The sequence below is a fragment of the Ramularia collo-cygni genome (assembly GCF_900074925.1).
Source record: "Ramularia collo-cygni strain URUG2 genome assembly, contig: RCC_scaffold05, whole genome shotgun sequence".
Taxonomy (NCBI): Eukaryota; Fungi; Ascomycota; class Dothideomycetes; order Mycosphaerellales; family Mycosphaerellaceae; genus Ramularia; species Ramularia collo-cygni.
The window spans coordinates 1254616-1269928 of NW_019716259.1; the positions used below are offsets into that span (position 1 = coordinate 1254616).

General features: G+C 52.6%; 5 protein-coding genes; all 5 read left to right on the forward strand.

Moving 5' to 3' along the window:
• Positions 1–1312: 1312 nt before the first annotated feature.
• Positions 1313–2914, forward strand: RCC_04213 (uncharacterized protein; the record flags this gene model as incomplete). Its single annotated transcript, XM_023769491.1, has 1 exon — positions 1313–2914. The coding sequence occupies one exon, from the start codon at positions 1313–1315 to the stop codon at positions 2912–2914; it is 1602 nt and encodes a 533-aa protein (XP_023625259.1).
• A 939-nt stretch (positions 2915–3853) lies between these two features.
• RCC_04214 (uncharacterized protein) lies at positions 3854–4862 on the forward strand (the record flags this gene model as incomplete). XM_023769492.1 has 3 exons in its annotated part: positions 3854–4074; positions 4199–4576; positions 4649–4862. 3 exons carry the CDS (start codon positions 3854–3856, stop codon positions 4860–4862), a joined length of 813 nt encoding a protein of 270 aa, XP_023625260.1.
• A 2233-nt stretch (positions 4863–7095) lies between these two features.
• Positions 7096–10174, forward strand: RCC_04215 (related to Serine/threonine-protein kinase atg1; the record flags this gene model as incomplete). XM_023769493.1 has 3 exons in its annotated part: positions 7096–7251; positions 7340–9965; positions 10020–10174. 3 exons carry the CDS (start codon positions 7096–7098, stop codon positions 10172–10174), a joined length of 2937 nt encoding a protein of 978 aa, XP_023625261.1.
• A 1053-nt stretch (positions 10175–11227) lies between these two features.
• RCC_04216 (probable glycerol-3-phosphate dehydrogenase (NAD)) lies at positions 11228–12541 on the forward strand (the record flags this gene model as incomplete). XM_023769494.1 has 2 exons in its annotated part: positions 11228–12444; positions 12526–12541. 2 exons carry the CDS (start codon positions 11228–11230, stop codon positions 12539–12541), a joined length of 1233 nt encoding a protein of 410 aa, XP_023625262.1.
• Positions 12542–13400: 859 nt separating this feature from the next.
• RCC_04217 (related to transporter protein HOL1) lies at positions 13401–15307 on the forward strand (the record flags this gene model as incomplete). XM_023769495.1 has 4 exons in its annotated part: positions 13401–13461; positions 13517–13638; positions 13707–15180; positions 15237–15307. 4 exons carry the CDS (start codon positions 13401–13403, stop codon positions 15305–15307), a joined length of 1728 nt encoding a protein of 575 aa, XP_023625263.1.
• Between the last annotated feature and the right edge of the window lie 6 nt (positions 15308–15313).

Consider the following 15313-nt stretch of genomic DNA (forward strand, 5'->3'; position numbering starts at 1 on the left):
TCGAGCATTTGAGTTTACAGTACGCGGATTTTGTACCTGCGGCGATGTGGTTTTGGCGCGTCGTATATCCCATAGCATGATGTTGCCCATATACGCTTTGCGCCTTACGAGTCGCGCGTACCCACGAGACGTGTGAAAAAAGTACTTTAGCTCGCGTTGGAGCTTGACGTAACTGAACGTGGCCGTTCTTGGCACATGAAGGACTCAGCTCCTCAGCGATACGTCAACAGTTCCAACTCTCGGCCATCACACGCGGCCATCGCTCCCGAGCTCACCCACGAGCCACAGGAAAGGTCCGGTGTTGGTCGGCACGAGCGCGATCCGACATGGACGATGGGGAACAAGACAYAACGTCTAGTGCATCTGGTGGCAGTTTTCCTATGGACGGAGGTCAGGACGAGAGATCGCGCGAACGCTGCATCGACGTTCTACAAGACAGCCCCCACGCCGAACAGAGGCCTGCAGGTCGATGCCGGTATCAGCTGGTGAGAGTGCGGCGATACTCCGCGGAGTGAAATTGAAATATTGGATTTTCCTTGATCTTATGCGCATCTTGTGGAAACCTTAATGGGTAGGGCTGGTGCTGGGCGTGGTGTGCATAGGCACGAGCCCGGGCGCGGGCACGTCAGGTTGCCAAAGCCGGCCACACCAACCGGCTGCTTTCTTTTTTTCTTGCCATTTTCTGAGGGGAAATAACGCTGGCAAGCTTACAGGAGATATTGTGAGACCTCCAAGGCCAATGCGAAATGTCTTGATTCGATTAGATCTGCGATGCTGCCAGCACAAATGGCAGACCGACACTTGGCGGCTTCTTCAAATCCGAAACCCGTACCTGACTTTCGGCGGCTCGCTCGCCTAGCGCCCTATCGAATATAATGGTGCCCGTGCCTGCATAATTCTCCTCACGAGAAAGCATGTGGGCCCATCTTTGGCCGGCGGGCGGGCGGCATGCGCGCTGCAGGAACAGAACCAAGGTGTGACTCGGTGTCCATATTCTGGTTGTGCGGTAGCTCTTCGACTTGGAGATCGCCTGCGCTAAGGCCACGGCAGACACCGTTCCAATGGAACGCAGTCCTTTGAGGTTGGCATGGACCGTCGAGGCGTCATCTGCCTCGCAAGGTGAAAGTGTTATACATACGACCTGGTCGCTGGCTCTTTTCACAATTCCACATTCGCATCACACCTGGGCTCGGACTATACCAGGCACATCATTCCTTGGAACCGACACTCGTTTGAACAATTGCGAACTAAGATCTATCATTGGAGAACAATCCCACAACTCGACGATATAGCCCTGTTACCGATAATCAATATGCCGGCCTCACCAAAGCGATACGGATTCATCATTGATGATGGCAACTGGCCATTGAGGAACTCCCTGAGAGATTCCAACCCACCCGAGTTGTCTTACTCACCCTGTTCGTCTTCCATGAGCATGCACTCAGTACGACCAGCAACACCCGCAACATCCATGAACCATGCGAAGCGACCTCAGATTGCCAGCCTTCATTTCTCATCTACCGACGAGAAGGTTGACGCGGCCGAGTTTCACCGTATGGCAGCTCAGATGCTGTCCGGCGAGACTCCACAGGACGACTTCCTCSAGACCGTCGTTGATGACAACTCAAGATCCATCCAGCAAAGAGATCTGGGCTGTTCCGTGGCCACTAGCCACCCTTGTCTAATCTGCGAACGCGTCTGTTCTTCAGAGGACCAACTACATCGACACGTTACATCGCGTCATGACAACCACCACATGGAGATTTGCCCTGAATGCGGCGATCTCTTCACAGCAGAATTTCTACCAACACACTTGGCAAGCGGCTTTCGAGGCTGCGCAGGTATGATGCAGGCATCGTACCCATCTCAAATTCCCCAAGTCGACGATGCATACATGACAGACTCGTACTTCACCTCAGCCTCTCAACGCTTTTGGATCTATGATGGAGATCACAGCTGGAACACCGGAAGCGTTCTCACTTCCTGCTTTGACGACGACGACGACGAAGAAGATGAGCAGGAGCAGGTGGGACCTGTCGAGCAAATTGTGGCCCAAGTCAAGAACGTCTTGAGAAGACCAGTCTCTCAATTCTCCACTCAGGCATGCAATATCTGTGGAGAACAATTCCACACTGGAAGTCAAGAGTTTGCGCGACACATGGGACATCACTCCCAGGACTTTGCACGCAAGCAGCACAAGTGTGATGAATGCCAGATCTTCTTCGCCAATGAGGCAGATCTCGAACGGCACCTCCAGTCTGCTAAGCTCAACCAGCACTGCGGGTTCACATTCCGCCACAACGAAGCAAGCTGCAGTGGCCACCACAAGCCAACCCACTTCATGGCATCGACCGCCGATGACCACTCTCTGATGCAAAAGCATCTGTGGGCGTGGGAACGATGCCAGTTCCAGACCAACCGTCTGTCTCTTGCTCGTGTCCTCAAGAAGCAAGCGACGAAAATGACTGTTCCAGCCTCGCCAAAAATGGCAGAAGAGGTCTACGGTCCATTCGTTCCACACTTCACCGTGGCTGGTCGCGAAGACAGCTTGGACTGGTCGAGTGATGACGAAGAAGAAGCCACTGAGATCGATGCGCATTTCAGCCGCATCATCTCACAAGTCATCGACGCGGATGCGACCGATGCTAAGACTGAGAGCCGCTACYGACCGGATTCTATGACCCTCAAGACAGATGAGGACGGCGAACCGGTATCGGAGCAAAAATGCTCTGTCGATTTGACAGCTCTACGACTGGCTTATGCTCAGCTGAAGCACGGGCACAAGCGGAATGCTTTCAGCGGATCACTGCCGCTGGAGTTTCTCAAGCAAGCTGTCCAGGAGGCCGATCGACCTTTATCGATGCCCACCATTCACGTCGCACAAGCCATGCCTTTGATCAGGCTGGGTGCATGATTTCCTTGTAATGTTTATTCTTTTCGAATATATTAGCGATGGAGTTCGGGGTCACGACTGACTCTTATGATGATTATGATACCACAACCGCAACGCTACGACGTTTGCCCACACTGTACTTTAGACGATTGCCACTCTTGGAGAGACGGCACCACGATCAATACTCACACTTTACTATCTACAAATCTTCAATCGATGATCTATCCCCTGCGTCTTCACTCTTCTCGTCCTAGATTCTGTTCAGGGCCATCCTCAACCGTCTATCAACCTTGCCCCGTCTCCCCGCCTCAACCGTCCAGGCTGTTATGACCGGATCGGGTTACACAAATATTGGCAAATGTGAACATTGGTTCAGAAAGGAACCAACGATTAGGTCTTGAACATGTATCACATTGACCAGGAATGACACACTCAACAGAATCTTCACGAGTGCGATTGGATTTTGCACATCGTCCGTGCAAACCATCGTTGGGATGCACTGTCATACGATCAATGTTCTACTAGTGAATGTCCAGTATCTGCTAGGACTGGGTGCTCTTTCGAGATGAAATGGAGCGGCCGTGCTAACATCACGAGGGCTTGCCGTCACCCGAGACATCGTTCGGACTGACCTGAACAGCTCCCATAACTGAACGCTGAGAGCCGTGTCTCGGACGCAAGAATGTCATTTGAAGATGGTATAGCAGCGCTGTTGGATACCTTATTGTTGTCATTCTCCCGCTTCGCAAGAGCTTCCTGCTGAAGCGCTTTCAGAAGGCACACCGGTGCTCTTACAAGGTCACGACCATGCGACAACACCTTCCTACCTGGCCGAATGACCGTCTACCTTACCTATTGTCGTGATCACTCGTACACGTCCTCATGAGCCATGATGGACGGTAACACACCAAACCGCATTCTTCTTCGCCCGCCAATCGCTATCAGCCATCGTTATCAAACATGCCTTCAGACATGCTGATTCGCACGAAGATGGAGGAAGAAGACTGCTTACTTCCTACCTGTCCGACATTCATGATCTCTGGAGTTACAACATTTGCATCCCACCACGAATCCTGCAGCATTTGTTGCCATGAACTTACCAGCGCTATCCGTATCATTCGATGCGGACACTACTTTGACAGGGAATGTCTGGCGAGTTGGTTTGCAAGCAGAACAAGACCGTGAGTACAATCTTGCCCGTGAGAGTTGCTTGGATGCCAGTTACAATGCGACCATCGCAAAGGAGAACTCAGCCAACTAAATGCGAGACTGCACAGGGGAATGAGTACTGACTTTGCTTCACAGAAACACCTGCCCAATGTGTCGTGAGGAGCTCTTCCAGAAATACGATGAACTGGGAGCGGTGCTTGAGATCTTCGACGGCATTGACTTCGAGTTTGACACCTTCGACATCCCCGGAGCCATGCAAGCACAAATTCCACAGATTGCTCGAACAAATGGCAACCTCCTCCTCTCGGTTCTCTCAATTCCCAATGAAGCTATGACGCGGATAGACTGTCGTATGGCATCTTCCGCTTTGGCGCTTGCTGGCAACACTGCGATTACCGTCGCGAAGGTCCAAGGATTTCCTTTGAATGAGATTGAAATGATGGATTATCGATACATTGTAAAGGCGGTGTACACTTTCCTGGAGAGTATGGATGGCGAGGAGATGCAAGTCAAGTAGGTGTCCTTTCTCTTATTCCGAGTGTTTGGCCTCTGGACTTTGACTGTACTGACTCTATCCGATTACAGTACCATGCCGATGGAGATTCTCTTGGGCGCATCAAGAGTGATGGACAATGAAGGCTGGGAGGTCGATATTGACTCGATATGGCCAAATGATATTGTGGATTTGGAGGATGATCCGGCGCGGAGAGCAGTGCAGCTTGCTTTCTTTGTGACGTGGATTTTGTGGCATAACATTGATGCTGTTGAAGAAGCATATGAGGGAGGGGTGGAGGACTAGCGGTGGGTTCATGACTCCGATGATGGGCATCTAGGATAGTCAGTGGTGTCGATTGTTAGCGATAGATCATTCTCTAGCCCTGCCAGACAGACCTTCGTTCCATGCGAATCATGCAGCGTCCCTGCATCTTCTCCAGAGCCCACAGATGAGTGAGACAATGGTGAAAACAGAGTGCTATGCCAACCAAATGACACTACGAACGAGGGACAGTAAAAGCAAATGCTAGGTAGGAGGTATGTCTACCAACGATATCGCGAATAGGATTGGCAGAAAGCGCATCGCGAATATGTAGAAACCAATCAAGCCGATCAGATGGYATTGCCAACGAAGAATGCGAGCCGTGTCAATCAGATGACACTGCTAGCAAAAGAGAGGAATTTGTGTCAATGAACGCCATCGCAAGCAGTTCCGAGTCCTTGGTCGTGACGAGAAGAACCAGGTATAGTCCTTGTGGTGTGGAGTGACGTGGACTGGGCCCACACGTCGTCCAWCTGGCACCCCCACGCAACAAAAATGCCGATTTCGTCCAGACCAATCGTGACGATGCTTGTGTATGTTGGGAGGTACGACCTTGCACAGACTGCGCGATGAAGTATCAACGGGGTTGATTTCAAGCAATAGAGCAGGCGAGGTAACCTGTTCGATGCTGTATGGCTGTGATGAGCAGAAGCTGCTTCCTTGCGACAGTGATAGCCGCAGGCGAAAGAAAGTATCTCTTGCCAATAACAGAAGATAGCCCATCACGGACATGGATTGCGTTATCGCCAKCGGCGTTGAAGTCGTGGTCGCATTGGCACGTTAGCGTCGAACACGTCGAAAGCTCGAAAGCTCTCATCAAGGCAGTGCGACTCCAAAATGCGGAGTTGAACACCATCTCTCAGTTCCGCCACGCGCAACAGACACCTATGGACATCTCGCAAGGCTGCATGGATGCCTGTGATCGGAGGTCGGGAGGCCTCGCCAGATTGGGAATCCACAAAATAGGCAGTCATGCAGGAGCCGCGACCAACCACGTTCAGGAACAAAGCGGGTACCGCTGCTGATTATCGATTTCTAGCGCCTGGCGGGCGCCTCTGCATGTCAGAAACGCACCCCGGATAGATGCGGTGGAGTGCTCCAGGCATCCGATTGATAGTCGAGAGTTGGCTGCACAATGGAGACCAGCGCTTCTAGAGTGCAGCAAACAGTAGCAGAGCTTATCGCTGGTGCTTTGGAGCTCCAGTAGTTTTGGGGATCATCAGGGTCTCGGGTGTCGACACATGTTCTCGCACGTGAAAGACGGCGGCCTCGAGGAACGGGTTTCATAAATTCGCCGGGCTGCGCAGCTGCTAGATTGCGGGCGTCGTCTCTGTTGTTTAAAATGGCGGAAGGATGGCACAATTGGTACCTCCAGAGAGCCGCAGCATCGCCGAGAAGCGGCGATAGAGTAGCTGGACATGACGCATCTTTGTGAGTGATGCGCGTGATMGATTGTCCGTGAGCGTTTTGGTGGGCAACGTCCCAGAGATGAGAACGTGGCGACACAAGATTTAGCCCACACAGAGCCAGGACGCTTGGAAGGACAGCCCATGTTCGTCGTCGACAGTGAGCAGCCCTCACTCATAGTTTAGCCGTGGTTGTCATATGTTGTGTGCTTTGTTGAATGTGGTCAAAGGAGGCCGGTGACTTTGGAGCTTGTGCGTCGGGGAGGATCGCCGCTAGCTTCTTATCTCTCAAGTCGTTCTACCTCTGGCAAGGTACCCTCTACAGCATCACTCTACGTTGCGGTGACCGCCCTGAGGCTATCAACATTCTTTCTCTTCTCCAACTAACTCGACATCCGCTGACTTTCTTCTTGCCCGGCGTTCTCGACTCTTCAGTGTTTTGCCCTGTGGTTTTGCCCTTGCCCACGTCACCTGCTGGATTGAATGAATGCGCGGGTGACTCGGACCTGAACACCGCCACTGCCATCCATCCATCACGCCGCCGGAATTGGATCATCTCCTTCGCCTGGCCACGTGCACTGGACGCGACAGGGCACATGTATTAATGTTTTCATAGTCCTGTCAAGCACCACTCCCGATCAGCTCCATCTCCATCTCCAGCATCGCATCACAACCGCCCGCCAGCGGCCACCGCTGCGCTTACACCACATACACGCCCATGCAGCTGGGCACAGATTCTCAACTCAACGACTAGGGGTTAGACGCGCGAAGGTATTTGCCTGCTTGCGACATCCTCCTCATTCGCCATCATGGCGTCCCGACTCCCACCGCCGTCTACGAGAAGGCCTCCGAGCCAACCACCACCCGCGGCAAACAAGGTCCCTGATAAGATCATTGGCGAGTTTCACCGCGGTAAAGAGATTGGAAAGGGAAGCTTCGCTACAGTGTACTTGGTCCAGCACCCGGTGAGTGGCACCCCGGACAGCCCTGACCTCGAGGGATGCTGCAATTCGAATAGACATGCAGTGGCACGACTACTAACACTTGCCGCAGAAGCTGAAGTCGTATGCCGCTGTCAAAGCCGTGGAGGTCTCCAAACTGTCTAGGAAACTTAGGGATAACTTGACAAAGGAGATTAGCATCCTGAAGAGCTTGACAYATCCACATATCGTTCAGCTCTTCGACTGCGAACACAAACCCATGTTCATCTACTTGATCATGGAGTACTGCCAGCTGGCGGATTTGGCACAGTTCATGAAGAAGCGCCAGCTCCTTGAAACCGTGCCAGAAACGCAAGACTACTTCCGAAGGTACCCCAACCAGGAGAATGGAGGATTGAACGAAGTCATGACGCGACACTTCTTCAAGCAAATCGCCAGCGCCCTGCAATATCTCYGCTCAAAGGACCTGATTCATCGAGACATCAAGCCGCAGAACTTGCTGCTCAATCCAGCGCCTGCCTCCTGGTCAGGAAAAGCCCCGGAGGAAATCCCGATGGCTGCGAGCGCGCAGTCTCTCATTCCCACCGTCGGCCTGCACACGCTGCCTCAACTCAAGATTGCCGACTTTGGATTTGCTCGCCACTTACCTAGCACGTCAATGGCAGAGACACTCTGTGGTTCACCTTTGTATATGGCTCCCGAAATACTGCGCTATGAGAAGTATGACGCACGATCCGATCTTTGGTCCGCAGGAACTGTCTTGTACGAGATGGTGGTTGGAAAGCCGCCGTTCAGGGCACAGAATCACGTCGACCTTCTCAGGAAGATAGAAAAGGCAAACGACGTGATCACTTTTGATAAGCAAATTGGAAACATCAGCCGGGATGTGAAGAATTGTGTGCGGGGATTGCTCACCAAGAATCCCTTGGAGCGGATGACTTACGAGGAGCTATTCGAGTGCCCTTTGGTCGTTGACGACATTCCCAACCTGGCGCCAGAAGACAGACCGCAGCAGAACAAGCCCGAGGTGTCTAGTCTGAGTAGAGACATGGCCCAGGCGATGGAGACCAACCACCGTTCAGTACCAGAGCATTCGAGTTCTGCGCCAACACGAAGCATAGGCGAAGAACAACGTCGGACTTCGCGGAAGAGTTCCGATCAGGACATGCGGCAGCGCACGACCGAAGAACCCAGGCGTCGGAAGCCGTCATTCAGCAGCCAGAACACCACCGAAGGCGTGCCCATACGACGCCAATCGAGTCAGCGCGAGCAGCGCGAGCAGCGACGTCCGAGTATGGTCCCGCACATTACTGCCCCTGGACGTCAAGAGCTCCATCACCCCAGCATAACGGGACAACCCGCTCAAATTCAGAGACGCGCCAGCCGGTCGTCGCCTTTGGCGGGACCTCCTTTAGTTCGTGAGCCCACGCTCGAGGCTGAAGGTGTGACCAATGAGCGTTCCAAGCGGGAAGCCAGAGAACGCACAGCGAACGAGCTCACGTTTGAGAAAGAGTACGTTGTGATTGAGAAGCGTGCAGTTGAAGTCAATGCATTTGCCGATGAACTCGATGCCGTTGCTGCCCATGGTGGGCCCTCCAACCGTGGTGCCATTGTGCGACGTGCTACTACTCAGGGACAGCCCAACTCAACTACCGGTGCCCAGCCAGCTAGTCCCTCGCGTGCCATGCAAGTGGCGTCTGGAAGAACACACCATCGAGCCGGGTCCTTCGAGAGGAGATATGCTCCCTCGCCACAGTCAGCGACTAACATGCTCACGAAAGCGCTCAACGCCGCCAACGTTCGTCTATTTGGAGGATTTGGCACGTCACCACCTTTTAGCGGCCTGTCTCCTCCTCGCGGATACGGTGCGTTCCCTGCTTACCCTACAGCCCGAGGTGCACTTACCAGCGGCGATGGAACCGAGCACAAAACTCCCATGGACGAGGATTCTAAGCTTGTCCGCGTCATGGAGGACGCTGCTCATCGTGGTGAGGTCATCTTTGGTTTTGCGGAGGTCAAATATCGACAACTGCTCCCTGCCACCCCGTCTGCCCAAGATGCGCTTGGTATCCAGCAGATCGGTGCTCAAGAAGGCTCGAAGAGTGATGAGGACCCGGATATGACAACGCTTGCCATCGTTACCGTTGCTGAGGAAGCACTGGTTCTGTATGTTAAGGCGCTCGCCACGTTGACCAAGACTATCGATCTTGCAGGATATTGGTGGAACAAGCGGGACCGTTCCGATGCCGTGACGTCCGACCCTACCTCCAACCAGGCCTCTAACGCTGCAACTCGGATACTTGGAGTCGTCAAGTGGTCGCGCACCCGTTTCAATGAGTGCCTGGAGAAGTCCGAGGTTGTAGGTCGTCGACTTCAACTCGCTCAACGCCAGCTTCCCGAGGATCWCCCAAACCACCCTGACAACCAAGGCTCGCACTCGGGATCAAGTGGAGTCGCCACTTCTGCAGAGCAGATTCACATATCCAGTGGCATCACGGCAGAGCGTCTAATGTTCGATCGAGCGGTGGAGTTGAGCCGCTCTGCGGCTGTCGGCGAGCTGGTTGGTGAAGATTTCCATGACTCTGACATTGGTTATAAGACTGCCATCATGTTGTTCGAAGCTGTCCTGGACACCGACGATGAGCCACTCATGCGCAAGGCTGGCGCTAAGAATCAAAAGTCAGGGGACGAGATTGTCAACGGCATGGAGATCGAGGATCGGCAGACGGTCATCAGGCGTGAGTACCATGTGTGTCCATTCTTTCGCATCGTGACTGACATTTTGCCAATAGTTCTTGAGAGCGCACGCAATCGCTCGCACATTCTCAACAAGAAGATCAAGCTTGCCCAGCAGGGTCTCAAGCGTGCTTCCACGAGCGGCGGTTCGACACCGAAGCCCGGAACGCCGGTGCCTGCGGTCGTCAGCAACCTACCCAGGGCAGCTTGAGCGGATTTCGCTGGAAACAGGTCGAATACATATACTTCGGGATAACAAGCGCTGCATCAAGCATCTTAGAAGGGCATCATCATCCATGAGGCGGCATACTCGAGGAGACTCGCATCAGTCACTTTACCCTGGTGTCGAAAGATGGGAGCCAAACTCGATTTTTCCTTTCACCACGTTGTTACGATTGTTTTACGAATGGATGTGGTTTGCTATTGGGTGGGATGGACGGCGTTTCTTTACAACAAGCGATGGGAATCACGGAACTTTCTCGAGTCTGCGATGGAGTCACCGGCACTATTATGGACATGCACACAAGGCACAAGGAGTTGCCTCATACCCGCATGGATACGGCTGGTTTGGCTTTACTTTGGGTTGACTCGTTCGCCCTACTACTACATGAGATACCAGTGACATACATAGGGAGCAACAGGCAGAATGAGAATGAGAATGAGAAGGCGGAATCATGACAAGGGATGGGGCGGATTGAATTAATGCTGCGTCCGACCTTGCTGCTCTAGTATTGAATCTGGAGGATAGCAGACCAGACAACGAAAGGAACAGACTAGGTCGACACAAATTCAATCGAAAATACTCAAGTGACGTTTGTCTCGTCAGACTCTACTCGTAGTGAATGATAACATTGAAGTGTACAGGTACTCCTACCTAACCTTATAACCCATGTGAATGGGAGCTTCGTCCATTTGCGTGGGGCACCCTGCATTCGAATTAGCGTTGAGGTTGAGCTACGGCCATCGTGATTCTCGACCCCAAAATGAAGAAAGCTGGAAAGGCTTGCATACCCGTGCATATCCCTCGTCTTTCGTTTCGCCGGGCTGGATGTTGGGAAGTGTTTCACTCAACCTCGTCAGGAAGGAATTGTTCGCTCGCCAGGCTCTACTGCTGAATCGAAGCTTGCACAAAAGTAACACCAACGCTCCGAGCTATACACGGTCGAAGATTCCATCGCTTGTAAATTCCCCATCGACGACAACCTTGCGTTTCACGAACGGCGCGAACACATCACACACAGAAGCGCTCAGCCGCGCACGCAAAATGGCAAGCCTCGCAGTGCATTCCAAGAAGCACAAKATTGCCATCGTCGGATCCGGCAACTGGGGCACAACAATCGCCAAAGTCATCGCCGAGAACACACAGGAGAACACAGACCTGTTTGAGAAAGATGTGCAGATGTGGGTGTATGAGGAGAAGGTATCGTTTCCAAAGAACAGCAAGCACCACAACGGAGACGACACACCACAGAAACTCACGCAGGTGATCAACAACGTGCACGAGAACATCAAGTACCTACCCAACATTCCGCTACCGCACAACATCATCGCCAATCCGGACCTGGTGGATACTGTGAAGGATGCCACCATTCTCATCTTCAACCTGCCACATCAGTTCATCGGAAAGACATGCGAGACGCTGAAAGGGCACGTTGTGCCCTTTGCACGGGGAATCAGCTGTATCAAGGGAGTGGCTGTGTCGGACAATGGATGTGAGCTCTTCTCGGACAGCATAGGACAGCAGCTGGGCATTTACTGCGGTGCTCTCAGTGGAGCCAATATTGCAACCGAAGTCGCATTGGAGAAGTTCAGCGAGACGACGGTCGCTTACGATCCGCCTGGCATGGACTCGCGACAACCTTCGCGGGAGGGATCCCCCAATACTTCTTCTGTGGATCTGACTGCAGGTCACAAGTCCAGCCTGATGGCTCTGCCTGCAGAGTATCCTCCCCTCAATCACGCGAACATAAAGAAGCTATTCCATCGGCCCTACTTCCACGTTCGACTGGTGCATGACGTTGCTGGCGTGTCATTAGGTGGTGCATTGAAGAACATCGTGGCTCTCGCTGCTGGATTCGTTGATGGACTGGGCTGGGGAGACAATGCGAAAGCAGCGGTCATGCGAGTTGGAATCATGGAGCAGGTCAAGTTCGGCAAGACATTCTTCGCGGCTTCTGTCAAAACGGAGACTTTCACAGAGGAGAGCTGTGGTGTCGCGGATATGATTACGTCGTGTTCGGGAGGTAGAAATTTCCGCTGTGCGAAGATGAGCGTTGCAGAGGGCAAGCCCATCGGAGAGATTGAAGAAAGGGAACTCAATGGGCAGAAATTACAGGGAACCAGCACTGCTGGAGAGGTCAACTCATTCCTCAAGGCGGAGGGTAAGGAGAAGGAGTTTCCGCTCTTCACCGCAGTGTGGGAGATTCTAGAGGGCAGGAGAAAGCCCGAAGAGATTCCAGAAATGATTGAGGGAAAGGACGAGTAGGTTTCCGCATTGATGTCTGCGTGCTACGTAGAGGGAGTGTGTGTGAAGGTGGTGTGGCTGACTCTATGGGTGTTTAGGAAAGCGAGGCTCTGAATGATGTCTATACAAGAAGGATATGCAGTCTTTTTGAGCTTGATTGAAGGTGTTACAGTCGCGATGATGTGAGAAACCAGTACACAGTATGAWAGAAGGCTCCTGCTCGATGCTTGCCCGACAAATATCTGTTCTTGGTATGTGTTGCACTCACACACGTTTTGACGTTGGGATAAGAGAGACACAGCTTCACATGTGACATTAACTCACTTGACATCTGGCCAATGTTCCGCTGCACAGCCTGCGAGCTCCCTAGTTTTCCCTCGAGCTTTGGAAGACATTTGGGAGGACTTGGAGTAAGGACTACAGCCCACACATTCAGCGTGGCGAACAGACCATGGCTTTGCGTCATATCGTGTGAAGCTGCTTTGTTGCGCGGCCTTCCGATTTGCAGTTGATAATGCTGACGCCAATGGAAACTGCAATTCTAAATGGCCGGGGTCTATTCCTTGGTATCGCGTTCCATACGCATGCTGCTTTCATGTGGTCGATGAGTGATGAGCACACCTGCAGAGTTAGAATATTGCGAACGTTTCTTATCAATTCGTATGCGTGATATACCTACAGCTGCATGTACGACTCATGCAACTTGACGCAAAGGTGGAGACGTGAAGTCTGGGGAGACTTGATGATCATGAATGGGTGCACGTGCGCGAGTTTATTTCTGGATCAGCCAATCGGTAGTCAAAGATCCGAGACAGGAGGAATGGAATGGCCGCACCTCTGACTAGGGTGCTTGTTGATCTCGACTCCAGCGTGCATCGCCTGCTATCAGGCGCATATTTGCTTTCTTTCTCCCGAATGTCCCCCTTCTCAATGTGAGCTCGACAAGACCTGCGCAAATAGCGCATCATTCACAATGGTCTTCGGAAAAAGCAGCCTTGGTGTCCTGCAAGACAAGAAACTGCAGCATGTTCCTGGTAGGTGGAGGAGACGCGATGCGGTGCGACCGTCTGTCACTGACCATCTCTTTAGGAACCGCCACTCTTGACGACTTCGACCCAGCAAACCAGTTGCGAGGCGCGACCAATATCAAGAGAAGAAAAGACGGCATCATCCTCGTTCCTCAGCCTAGCGACGATCCGAAGGACCCTCTGGTACGTCAACACACGTTCGATTGAGCAGGAATAGCTGGATAGCATGCTGAGGGTAGAACAATGTGTAGAACTGGCCTCTATGGCGTCGCGATCTGATCACAGGCGTGCTCTGTATGCTCTCCCTGTTGGCGTCCACCCTCTCCCCTCTGCTGGCCGCCAACTCGGTCTCTCTCATTCTGTACTTCAACAAATGTACAGACCCGCCATGCGATCCTAATCGACGCCGCTACTCAATCGACGATGTCGCGCTCCTGACCGGATACCACTTGCTGGGAGTCGGTGTCGCAGGCTTTATCTTCGTGGCCATGGCTCGTGTATGGGGGAAGCGACATCTTTATCTCCTCGGCACCGTGCYCATCATCATCAGCTCGGCGTGGGGAGGTGCGAGTAACACAAACTACGACTCCCTGATGGCGGCGAGAGTCTTCCAAGGTGTTGGACTGGCGCCGTTTGAAGCCCTGGTCAATGTATCGGTAGGAGACCTGTACTTTGTGCATGAGCGAGGCAAGCGCATGGCCCTGACAAACTTGTCCCTCTTTGGCGGCGCTTTCCTCACCCCGGTCATCGTCGGGAAAATCACTAGCACGCTAGGCTGGCAGTGGACTTTCTACTTCATTGCAATATCCATGGCATGTCTCCTTCCGGCTGTGATTTTCTATTGTCCGGAGACTTCTTACAATCGCWGCTCCAACTTCAATACCGACACATCATGGGACAAGGAAGGTGTTGAGCGCTCAAGCCAGAGCCATGAGCTGCGTAACCCATTTGTTTCGGAGGAGGACAGCACGCAGAAATCGAGTTCGCGTCCAAACACTTCAACCGGTCCAATCGAATACGAACCGACCAAGGACTTCAAGTTCATCACTCGCGAACACATCATGCCTTTCAACGGCCGCTTCTCAGAGGAAGCGTTCTGGAAGCTCCTGCTCCGACCTTTGCCGCTATTCTTCCACCCCGGGATCTTCTGGGCATGTTTGATTCAAGGTGCTATTATTGGCTGGACTGTCCTGATTGGTATTGTTCTTGCGGCAATCATGATTGGCGCACCCCTATTTTTTGACGAAGTCRAGACCGGCTACATGTACACGGGCGCTTTCGTCGGTGCCATCATCGGTTTTGTGATCGCTGGTGTTCTGTCTGATAGCTCGGCAAAGTGGCTCACCAAGAAGAACAACGGAATTTACGAGCCTGAATTCCGTATGATCCTCGTCATCCCGCAGCTCATGTTTGGAGCTGCAGGATTGTACGGCTTTGGATGGACTTCCGATCACACAGTCCGTTACGGCTGGTTCTGGCCTGACTTCTTCTTCTCACTGGAAGTCATCGGAATGGTCATTGGGGCTGTAGCATCTGCACTATACATTGTGGATGCGCACAGGGACCTCGCCGTTGAGGGTTTCACTTGTTTGTTGATCTTCAAGAACATCTTCTCGTTCGGATTGACATTCAGTGGTCTTCATTGGCTGAGAGAAGGGATTTGGGGAGTATTCTGGGTCATCTCGACTGTCCAGGTCATCATCTGCCTGGCGACTATACCGATGTGTAAGTTGACCCTTGCCTGTCCACCGGATGAATCGTTGAAACTGACCTTTCTAAAGATATATTCGGAAAGCGGAATCGCTCCTTCTTCGCCAGGCACGACATTTTGGAAATCTGCAAGCTCAAGTAATGTAAT